The sequence below is a fragment of the Branchiostoma lanceolatum genome, chromosome 10 (genome assembly GCF_035083965.1).
Source record: "Branchiostoma lanceolatum isolate klBraLanc5 chromosome 10, klBraLanc5.hap2, whole genome shotgun sequence".
NCBI lineage: Eukaryota > Metazoa > Chordata > Leptocardii > Amphioxiformes > Branchiostomatidae > Branchiostoma > Branchiostoma lanceolatum.
In genome coordinates this window covers 920,188-932,700 of record NC_089731.1, presented here as the reverse complement: position 1 = coordinate 932,700, position 12,513 = coordinate 920,188, and the positions used below count along the sequence as shown (strand labels likewise).

Here is a 12,513-nt window from a genome sequence, read left to right as displayed (position 1 = left end):
ATGTAGCCTCCTTTGCAGGCCTCCCGGGCGGCGCCGGTGTTCATTTTTTGGGGGGAGCGCTGATTCGCGATTTTCAACTTATCCGGACCATATCTGCTCTGGGACCGTATCTGCTTGGGGACCATATCTGCTTGGGGACCATATCTGCTTGGGGAACCCTTGTTTATTCATGATAAGCTCAAATCGGCACGCAGGCCGCTTTTCATTGAGGTCATGAGGGAAGAGGTAAGGGTCAGATAAAAAGTACGTTTTCTACCATACTGTGTAAATTGTGCAGAGCAGCTATAAAATGGGTAGATACTAGATACATGCCGCAAACTGCAAAAAGATACTTCGGACTGAAACGGATACTAATGTCTAGAATGCCAAACTCAAAGCAGAAGACGTGAAAAAACAAAAATAAAGAATCCATTATTTGGTATACCATTCTCCGTGTGTTTAGTCATTTTTTCAAGCCTCCTGACCTCGTAGATTCCATAATGAAGGCACCTATTTTTTTCATAACTTTTTATTTATTTCCACGCTCACATCGGTTTTCGTTGGGGTTCCCATAGGATGTCAACCATATAATCAAATCAACATGGCCTATTAAAACACACTGGTCCTTCAAATGAGGTCAACATCCTGTAGGTCACTCTGCTGTAAGTCGCTCTGCCGTACGTACAGCTTTGAACTTTATTCACCTTTGAAGCGGTGGCACATCGGCAGCGCCGAGTGCTAAAAGTACATACTTAACGCAGATTGAGATATCATAGGTAACCAATATACAAAATCTAGTCGAGAGTATCGAGGAGTGATAAATTAAAGCTGCAGCGTACTGGTCCTTCGAATGAGGTCAGTATCCTGTAGGTCGCTTTGCCGTACGTACAGCTGCAGCGTCTAGACATAAACACACGCAGCTGACAGGTTCTCCAGTTTGCAACAGTGAAGTAAGAACCGCGTGACTCTTACCACATCTCAGCGGGTCAAAGGTCGGTACCCCACTTCAGCTACTACAGCTACATAAAGCTCACTTGACCCAGCGGACCGCTGCGACAATAGAAAGCTCTGCCGCTTGAGGTTACCTCAAGTACTAGTTAGCTCCAAGGTATTTCGGGAAAATGGCGGTGCTTCTCGTAGCTGTTGTGGTCACCTTGCTGTACAGCGGCTCTGCCGTCTCCGCAACGTTGGATCTGCCCCATCACGAGGTTGTTGTTGTTGTTGTTGTCCTTGCTTCGTCTATTATATCGCTAGACGTGGTCTCTTGGTGCTGGGTTACGCTTGGTTCAGTTACGAGGCTAATGTCTCTCTAGGTGTTTAACTCTTGGTGGCTTGTGCTTGCGTGCTGCTATCCTTATTTCACGTAGCATGAAAGTTCATCTGTGTTGGTAAATGGCATTGTGAAAAGACTAAACTTTACAACACTGGGATAACATCTACTACAATAATTTCACCAGGGTACATAATTCCGCCACCCTGAAAAGATACGTCCAAACAGATCTCCAACCTAACGTCACCCGGTATAATGCACTCCTGTATCTAAACCCAGTTGACCCAGAAACATGCACAGTGTATACGGGTGGTGAGGGTGGTGCTGCACTATAGATCTCACAAACCCTGACTTTTTTTCAAAGTGGTGGATTTTTTATGGACTAGGCAGCAGTTGCATTATACAGCATCAATATTCTGACCCCCCCCCCCAGGGGAACGGATGTATCATATTGTTAACGGTGATTTGTATATATAGTTTTATTTTCCGTTGGACAGAATCAAGAGAAAGAATCCGTTCCTCCTGTTATTATACAACCAATATTGTATCTTAGCGAAGTTGAAATAAATACATAAATCCCGCACATCATTAGGTTTTGGACGAGAACGGGGACTTCCTCCTGTCCTGGACGTTTGATGACGAGCAGATCGAGTTCGAGGCCCGGGTAAAAACCCGCGGGTGGCTCGGCCTGGGTCTGTCCCCGAACGGAGGGATGCCGGGATCGGACATCGTCATCGGCTGGGTTAAGGACGGACAGGCCTACCTCACGGTAAATAGATTAAACTACCGGATATTTTAGTCCATTCTGAACAGAAATTCTTTCGACGGAATTTCCGGTTTTCAAACTCAGGTTGAGACTCTTAATTTGAGTCGTCAAGCTGTAAATACATGTATGTTGTAAATATTTTTGTTTCATTATATTGAAATGTATTCGTTTTGCTGGCGTGTTCTTATTTCTTCTCACTTCTTCTGCCACAAAACCAAGTAGATGTAGGGTGGTAGCCCTACTACTGGTAATGTAGAGACTTATATTTCCCTTACGGTCCTAGGCTCCTAGCGCAACAACGGCAGGATAGGATTAACTAACGAGCTCTTGCTACCTTGCTACGTTCCAAATTATCCTCAAGGAATAGAACGAAAGGCTATTAGACTATATTTCGTCACCTCCATACTAGTATCAAATATCAAAGTCACCCACGTGACCTATATGTAGGACCGCTACGCAGACGAGAAGGCACTTCCCCCTGAGGACGAGAGTCAGGACTGGGACCTTCTGTCTGGGTACGAGAACGACACCCACACCGTCCTCAGGTTCAAACGGAAACTTCAAACGTGTGACGTCAGAGACCGCGTCATCAACGTGAGTATTTGAGATCTATCTATTGCTCTGTACGTAATGACGTCACGGATGTATCTAGAGTTCTTGTTAGTTTTGTGTCGATGTTGCGAAGATGATAGATACCTGAATGGTGCATAATTAAAACTAGTACTAGTAGATTATAATTTGTTGAAAATTCTTACAGCAGTTATGACTGTGTGTCTTTTATATCCTTTACCCTATATGCAGTCAAGATAAAAGGCATAAAACTGAATACTACATTAGATATGTCGAATTCCCTTGCCTGTTTTTTTCAAAATTGGCTTTGAACCAATTTGTAATTTTCGTTTGTTTTATTACCTTTTTTCTTGTATTGTTGATTTCATATGATAGCTTATTTCCAAGGTTTTTCGTCTAGGCCCCATTGAAAAACGTTAACGCCAGTAAGCGATATGTTTCTCCTGGTAAAATAGATAAACAATTAACAATCTAAACTTACTAGAGTTAGATTTAAGGATATGGCTTATCTTGTCGTTAGAATGTATGTCTCATAAAACGATGAACAACAACTGCCAGTCAGTTAAAGCAATGATGGGGTTAGCCATTCTGTTTCTCACTCACTCACTCACTCACTCACTCACTCACTCACTCACTCACTCACTCACTCACTCACTCACTCACTCGCTTGTCCCCCTCTTCTCCTTCGTCCTGGCGGGCACCAGTTTAATGCTACCTTGGGCAGCCCTAGCCTAGGCATCCGTACAACATGGCCTAGCCAGCGCAGTCTTAGCTTTCTGTGTGAGTGTGGAAAGTTTAGGTTGACCGGTACTGTTCCTCACTGTCTCATTGCTAATGTGCTGTTGCCATCTGATCCTTAGGATTGCACGTAGCCATCTATTCTGTTTATTTCTTCCAGAAAGACACCTTGCGTGTCTTGTGGGCGTGGAATGACCAGGATCCGGACGGCAGCTCGGCTCCTGCCTACCACAGGCTCAACCGCGGGGTTCGCAGTACTCTATTCCTGAAAAATAACGATGAAGCCGAATCCCTTCCTAGCGACATACGGTCGTATGACGTACTTATGACAAATGTGAGTACGCAGTATTTTGTCCATGACGTTTTCCGGTCGGACGATTTTTTTTCAACCTTTATTTAACCTTGAAAGTATACAATATACACTCATTCGGCCAAGGTCATTTTTCAAGAGTTCAACGGAGGAGGTCGGGGTCCTTTTAACATACCATCGGAAAATATAACAAAAATTGTTTTACAAAGATAACGTTACAATCAGTATTCCATTATCATATTCAACATATAAAGATAAGTCGACGATATAACATCATTTCCATATTCGGTAATCATAGTCAGTCCATAGTTACTAGTCGCAACATGTTTTTGAATGTTGCAACTGAAGGCGCCGTTCTCTTGACTTGTGATGAAATGTATCTCTTGCGAAAGCATTTGAATTAGGTTGTAAATGTACTCCAATAGGCAACATAGAATAACGTTAGGGAATAAGCAAACAATCTATACATAACAGTCTGAAGAAGTCAATGGAAGCGGTGATACCAATATTCTTGTAAATGTAATCAATATTGTATTATAACATTTAACGTTAATATATCCAGCTACCATCATGATGATAGTCATAAGCAGATTTGACTGGAGCACTTGCAGTCTTACAACATATTCATTCAATCGCTCTGATTTCCCCTTCCGTAGACAAACATTCCATCAAGACGAACAACCTATTGGTGCAAGCTGGTCGACATGCCCAGGCTACAAGCAAAGCATCACGTCTTCAAGGTACTGATGTCTTTCTGATATAATAGTACAGTCCATTTTCAAAATTTTTCAAGGAAACATACACATATATGTCTAATAGTAATACAAAGTTAAATGCAACCAAAGCAATATAAGGGCAAAAACATGGAAATAAAAATGCTGTAATCTTTATGGTAGTGACATTTACTAACATTGTTAAACACATTTGCATAATAACTTCATACTTTGGGCATTTTAAAAGCGTGCCGTACCATGATTCCCTTAGTTTCGCGAGCCTACAAAAACTCCGGCCATGATTTTCAGTGAGTTTTCACATCACAACGGCATCATATTTTTGCATCATGGACGTTGCTATATATTGTGATAGTGTTGTTTGAACTAATCATCTCCATGAAAAATGGAGATACATGGATTGTTTTTGGCGTGTCTGTGTGTCTGTGTGTGTGTGTGTCTGTGTGTTTGTGTGTTTGTGTGTTTCCGGACTATTGTAGTCAGCATAACTCAAGAACCTCTGGATGGATTACAATGATATTTGGTAAGTGGGCGGGTGTTGTGAAGCCGAAATGCAAGGTCGATTTTGGGCCCCCTGGTATGTGACCTTGGTACTGCAGCAGAACTTCGGAAGTTACATGTTAATGAACAAAATAGGATAACAACAATATCGGCATTGCAGTGCTTAATTCTTCTTATGCATACAGCTTAACCTGGCTTTAATCATGTACCTGAAATTGCCGTTCAAGGTACAACCAGTGATCACCTCTGGCAACGCGGGGATGGTTCATCACATGCTCGTGTACAAGTGTCATGTCAATCCCAACCGCACGGCGGCGCCTCCCGACCATCCGGGACACCAGTGTCGGTATGGCAACATGCCACAAGACTGGAGCGAATGTTACAGTGGGTCAATCATAGGAGCCTGGGCAGTCGGGACCGGGGTAACTTTTTTTGGTTATTTTCTTTATTTCATTGTTTACTTACTCCTTGTACGGAGGCCTTGTTTTCGGCGTGTCTTTGTGTTTGTTAATGTGTGTCAGTAATCATTTGAATACATATAGATGATCGCAAAGGCCTGAGACTTGCCGGAGTGGCAGGAAATATAGTTCAGATTTGGTGCAACTAGACAAACAAAAGAAGAAGTGGAATTAGTGCTATTGTGATGTATAATAAAGTCTCTTGCCGACGTTATTTGTTGACTTAATGGTACTGAAGCACAAAATAAAACTAGAGTTAAGAATTTGTGCTACATATACTTCAGGATTGCTATGTTAGTTTAGCGATCACGGGACCTTTTTACAAATATGAATTTTTCTTCTTTAATATTTGAGCTGAATGTGTGGTAGCTGTGTGCCGATTTGTTAAAAATAGAGAGAACGCCAGCGACCCCAAAAAACAGCCCCCCCCCCAATAAAATGGTATGGCGACCCTGTGACTTCACAACTCAAGATGGCGGCCACCGCACATGCCAAATGATCCAACAAAGGTTTTGCTACGCAAACCTGTAAGAAATATAATCATTTTCCATTTGACTAACGTGTATCGCTAGGACCTGAGCTTCCCCAACCACGTCGGGTACCCCATCGGTGATGAGGATGACGGAGGGCAGGTACTGCTGGAGGTCCACTACGACAATCCGGAACAAAGGGAAGGTGAGAAACTGTTCAGGCCTCTGTCACACCTAGCCAACCATGGCCTCCCGACTCTCTCCAGACCATGGCTGGGAGTTAGACCTGTCACACATGGCCGGCCATGGCCTCCCGAACTTCTCCAGACCATGGTTGGGAGTTAAGCCCCTGTCGCACATGGCCGGCCATGGCCTCCCGACCTTCTCCAGACCATGGTTGGGAGTTAAGCCCCTGTCACACATGGCCGAAGATGGCCTCCCGACCTTTTCTAGACCATGGTTTGCAGTTAAACCCCTGTCACACATGGCCGAAGATGGCCTCCCGACCTTCTCCAGATCATAGTTGGGAGTTAAGCCCCTGTCACACATGGCCGAAGATGGCCCCCCGACCTTTTCTAGACCATGGTTGGGAGTTAAGCCCCTGCCACACATGTACATAGTCGAACATGGCCCCCCGACCTTCTCCAAACCATGGTTGGGAGTTAAGCCCCTGCCACACATAGCCGAACATGGCCCCCCGACCTTCTCCAAACCATGGCTGGGAGCTAAGCCTCTGTCACACATAGCCGAACATGGCCCCCCGACCTTCTCCAAACCATGGTTGGGAGTTAAGCCCCTGTCACACATGGCCGAAGATGGCCCCCCGACCTTTTCTAGACCATGGTTGGGAGTTAAGCCCCTGCCACACATAGCCGAACATGGCCCCCCGACCTTCTCCAAACCATGGCTGGGAGCTAAGCCTCTGTCACACATAGCCGAACATGGCCCCCCGACCTTCTCCAAACCATGGCTGGGAGTTAAGCCTCTGTCACACATAGCCGAACATGGCCCCCCGACCTTCTCCAAACCATGGTTGGGAGTTAGTCGTGAGCAGGTTATCTGTTGTAAAAAGTTGGTTGCCGAAGTTGGTATCTGACTCACCGGGTTGAAGAAGAGACAGTACGTCTCGAAAGCTCCTCAAAAGTAACGGACTTTTTTCGTTGTGTGCAAAGTTGAATATTTCAAAAGTAGGTCGCCGTGGTTGCTTGTTAGACTTCAACAGCCGACTATGAATTGCTCATATTCTTCTTAGATGCAACCAGAGAAGGAACTGGGGCTAGAATAGGCTGGACCTTGGTTGTGGAGTGGTCTGCGGCAAAGTCGTTGGAGGGTCTTGCATGCGCGACAGGGGCTCCTGAAAGCCTCTCATATTGTTGTGAGAAAATGCCCGTGGAGTTGATCTGAATACAAATATTTTCTTTAAAAAAATGCATCTACCTGCCAACTAAAGTCCTTTTGTTTCTGAGAAGAAGAAAATGACTTCCGGTCTTACCAGAACTACTTTGTTGGACCCAGGCGTGATAGACAGTTCTGGACTAAAGCTGCTCTACACACCGGAACTACGTCAGTATGACGCAGGAGTCCTGGTGGTGACGCAGCGCATCGACTCCACCCACATCGTACCGCCTCGTGCAGACGGCTTCAAGACGGACAACTTCTGCAACCAGGAGTGCCTCGATGCGGTGAGACCCAAAAAACACAACATCACTCACGTTTTGACTTAATAAATATCTTAGCCTGTGTTTACAGAAGCTCTCGGGCGGAGGTTAATGATCCCAACCCCAAGAGGGCAGTAGGAGCGCGATTTAGTCAAGCCAAAACATATCTAGACGATAACATTATAACACGATGATGATCAATATCGCAATAGCAACAATGACAATATCTGTTTAGTTCACTGGGAAAGTCCTGACTTTACCTTTTAAGAAAACATCGATTACTGTACACGTATCTTCGAGAGGACAATTACGAGACGTAAGGCATTTATCAATCAATGACTATGTCCATTGCGTCGACATATATTCTTTACGATCGTTTCATATAATGCCATGATCTTGGTGAAAGAATAAGACAGAGTAGAGTAATATTTCCTTTAAAACGTTTGACCATTGAACACCTCCAGATGACTACATCCGATGGTATACATTGTTTTCCAGTGAAGGTTCATCTGTGACAGTAGTAATTGATATTGTAAAGTCTTCTATACGCTTTTTCCAAACACAAAGTAAAGCGCTTGCTAACCGGGACGGGGCCGGTACAGACTACCGGTCACCTTTGACCCGTTGCTGACGCCATACTTCTGTTCAGCTTACGTATTGAATTAGGCTTCGGGCCATTTCAAGTGAGAAGGATCAGAGGACTGATCGAAATCTTGTTGGTGAGCGATTTACTTTGTTTGCTGAAATAGCGTTTTGAAAATCTTTACCACTGTATACATATTCACAGTCAATTTGGTTCTCCTGCCGCCGTTGAGCCTAAAGCGAGCCAACCGGCCCATTCAGAGTTTTCCATTGCGGAAAGCGCGCGACCACTCAGGAACTCTCGCATCAGACCTTATGAAACTTTAGGACCTTTAGGCTCTAGACGGCGGTAGACCAATCATCATCATATCTTGTCGCTCCACTGCTGTATCCACTGACAGGCAGTCTGGTTGACCTATCGTAGTGCATGTTTTGCCAAGTTCACAGTTCTGTTGTATAGTTTGGGGATTTGCCCGCAGGGGCAGGCTGCACTTAAAGCCTTGCCCCATCTCAGCATATAGACCAATGCCTACGCCTGGAAGGAAGGAAACTTGGTGCCATCACACGTTGTGAAGAAACATAAGACTCTCAGGGTCTTATCATGTCTCCTATTCTCCTTGTCGATTGCCTGACGATTATGACTTGTATGATTATGATAATGTATGGTATGATTATGATAATGTTTTAACTAATTATTTATTTTTGCTGTAAATTGTTTGTTATTTTAGTTAGTTAGTTATTTATTTATTCCCCGTGACACCACACCCCCTTCACTTGGATCCCTGGGAAGAACGGACATGTATATATATGGATATGTACTGGCTGATAGCCTGACGAATCGCGCTCCTAGTGGCCAGCCGGCCTGTAACCGCCATCCCCCTCTTAGGCTGGGGGTCAGTAACCTCCGGCCGAGAGCTTGTGTAAATACAGGCTATACTGGCTGACAGGGCCTTCCAAGGAAAATAAAGGTTTACTACTACTACTACTACTACTACTACTACTACTACTACTACTTGTCATACAGTTCATAGACGAAGTGGGTGAGCCCATCCACATATTCGGGGACATGCTTCACGCCCATCTGCTTGCCAAGAGGCTAAAAACAACAGTGATCAGGGACGGGGCGGAGACCGTGGTGTCACGTGACGACAACTACGACTTCAACCTGCAGCACATCAGGATGCTGGGCGCGGAGGAGGAGGTCACAGTTCAAAAGGTCGGCGATAGTTCAAACTATTGTTCTAGTTGATAAAAGGAGGCTGTGTACCGAAAAAAAATGTGGAAGTGATTTACCTACCTGATTAAACTATTCACGGGTTGTTAAAGCTAGGCGAGCATACTCACTACCCCATGACATTGCCATTGCACTGGACCGTTATAGATATTGAGTCATTGTTGACCTGTTTGTAAACTGTAAAATGCTGTATTGCTCCATTTGACGTAGACGAACCACATGTACATTGTACGCACGCATACGGTGTCCTCCAGTTGGGGCCGAGGTGCTAAGTTGATGTGGTTGTCCGGTCCCGAGTGTGCGCAGTAGCTTTTCCTATCTAGAACGGACTTGGCTGGGTAATGTTAGATAATCGCTGACTTTTGCCTGTTTTTAATGTTGCCAGGGAGATATGATTATGACTGAATGTACGTACAACTCCGAGGACAAGGACCAGGCTGTTTATGTAAGTCCAAAGTGAAGATACTATCGGGAAGTTTTTGTAGAGTATTTGATTTTAATACCTTGAATGTATACATTATCAATGTATAGATGTATCTGTAAACCATTATTTTAGTGACCTGTACTAAAGCCAAGTGGGTATATGTGTACGATAAAGGTCTTCATTCATCCATGAATTCATCTTATAGAGTTGAATGGCTTAGAATTATTACATTACATCGGCAATCTTTTACGTCTCATGGTGTATGTTTTGGGTACATCATTTGTATTGGCATGCCCCAGAAAACACACAATCTATCTGCTGTGCATGTCTTGGGTATATCATTTGTACATAACTGAAACATTCCAAGACCTTAGTTGTCTTGGCATGAAAACACACAAACTATCTGCTTTCCGCTGTTATTCCTTAGGGCGGCCTGGGGACCAACAATGAGATGTGCCAAAGCACTCTGTTCTACTACCCCAAAATGAACATAGTCTTCTGCGACAGTCATCCTCATCCTCTAAGCGTCCTCAGCTTTGCTGGTGTCCAGGACATCAAGTAAGAACCATCAGTAGAACTTCTCCTCTTTCTTCTAACACGTTCATAAAGAGGTTATTCCAATCGTATGATATTTTGATTTAGTGAATTAGCTGGCCCTTTTCGCAAGACTACTAAGATCCAAAAACAACATTTGAGAACTAACGATCACGTTATGCCAAAGGTAGCAGAATAAACTATCAGTATTATTTTAGCTTTTTGCACAAATAGCGAATGGTGTATTTGCAATAGTGGCATCTAAACATTTCCGCGTGCTTTTGCCACAGTTACAGCTTCGATGTCCCAGTATGGGTCAACACCATCCCTGTGGTGGAACCTGCCAGTATGTCCAACATGACGTACATTGATGTCGTGCGGAGCATCGCGTGGGACAAGGACAAGGCGCGGCGGTTCTCCGACCACCTCCGGGAGGGAAACTTTGTTTCCATGTGCGGCGGCAACACAAAGACAAGCGTCGACGCGGTGAGTGGTTTGCTTTTGGAAGACATTAACCTTTATCAGAGAGCTCAGTTGTTTTCCAACACGAAAAGATTTGACTCTCCGACTTCTGAGCAGCTATTCCGAATCATGAAGGAAACCAAGTGACTTCCATGCGACATGAACCAATCGTTGTCTTGTTTGACTTCTCCATATCACACGGATGTGATTGTAAAACTGGTGTGCACACATGTACCACTTGCCATCACCAAGGATATTCCTCTGGTAAATAAGAAGAAACATACGTTGCCTGCCAAAACTATTCGGCTACTTCAGCAATAGTTAAGGACTTTGTCAATGGTATAGAAACAACTTTATCGTCATGACACTAACTGGAATTTTCACAGTCTGTAAACTAACTTATCTCTACATGCATCTGCCCCCTCTCAGTCCCAGTACACGAAGGAAGGCCCCCTACCGAAGGCTGCCGTCCCAGCCGCTGCACCACTGGACCCCTGTAGTACATCTACTGGGACTACCGGGCCTGAGATGTGCACATCGCTGCATCTTCTGTCTCTTATGATATCTTCAATTTTGTACACACTGTAGACTCTAACATAGTTAGTTGATAAGTGTTAATGTTCTTTCTACACAACCAATTACCTGTAAACGCTCTGTAGTTTTTCTGCTACCTTCATCAGGGAAAGGCTGACTGGTCTGCTTCGCACTGCAGCTAGGTGTTTCTGTACCCTGAGAACCATCCTTCTTGGTCCCGGCCCCGGCAGACTATCTGTTCGGCAGCCCCGGCAGTTCTTACCAAAGGACCTCTATCAGCACTCCCGGGGACTTATCAGACAGGGAGTAGTGGCCCGGCCCATGCACTGACTGACTGATAACTCCACGGGAGTGCTAATATGGTCCTTTGGGAAGAACTGCCGGGGCTGCCGAACAAATCCTCTGCCGGGGCCGGGACCAAGAAGGATGGTCCCCAGGGTAGGTGTTTCTGTAGTGGGAAGGATGCATTCCCAAACGTGACTAAGCCCGAACCCCCAAAGAACAAAAGGACTTGATACCCAGTGATTTGCCTTCCTGATGAATATATTCACAGAAGTGAGATTCAAGTATTCAGATAACTAAGCATTTCATGTCTTTTACCCATTAGATCAATGGACCTACATTGAAGATGTCAATAGGATATTACGTTCGTTAATGTGTATGCGCATTTGGATGATTGAATGATGGTATGATGCAACGAATTTTATGCTCAATTAATTATGCAAATTAGGTGGTCATTAGCATAACACACATTCTGTTGTATTCACCATTCCTAAAGCTACCCACATCTCCATTGACATCTGTAGCATGTACCGTAAGGGAAATATGAAGTTTATGTATAAATTATGCAAATGATGTCCTCATTAGCAAACAATGTCCCAGCAGTAGCTGAGGTTACATTTCAGTAACAGTATAAAGTCCAACCAAACCAAAAATGTAAAGAACACAATTTCCAACACCTTCCTAGATACAACAGTGTGATGAGGATTGTACATACGGACTCCCCAGGGTGGCCTAATACATGTGTTGGATTGTGACATCCCAAACGTCACATTTTATCTAAACACACAGATGCCTCACAAAGGAAACAATGCATAAGCTGACTATTTAAGCTTACAGTCACATAAATGAATATCAAAAGTGGAAATGGGACATTGTAACTACATGTACATTGTACATGCAGTGTGAAGATTTGATAGCTATTCAAATAACGCATGATGAAGTGACTAGAAAAAGATGAAATGAACACACCTGAATCACATAGATGTCCATTACTACCATACACTGAAGGC

The 12,513-nt window shown here is 44.2% G+C and overlaps 1 protein-coding gene across 1 annotated transcript; it reads left to right on the top strand.

Moving 5' to 3' along the window:
- Positions 1–1,100: 1,100 nt before the first annotated feature.
- Positions 1,101–11,847, top strand: LOC136443797 (DBH-like monooxygenase protein 1). The gene is made up of 14 exons (XM_066441161.1): positions 1,101–1,187; positions 1,842–2,018; positions 2,463–2,609; positions 3,484–3,657; positions 4,290–4,373; positions 5,093–5,287; positions 5,896–5,998; positions 7,309–7,475; positions 9,058–9,249; positions 9,653–9,712; positions 10,119–10,249; positions 10,516–10,711; positions 11,117–11,217; positions 11,829–11,847. Exons 1-14 carry the CDS (start codon positions 1,101–1,103, stop codon positions 11,845–11,847), a joined length of 1,833 nt encoding a protein of 610 aa, XP_066297258.1.
- The last annotated feature ends 666 nt before the right edge of the window (positions 11,848–12,513 follow it).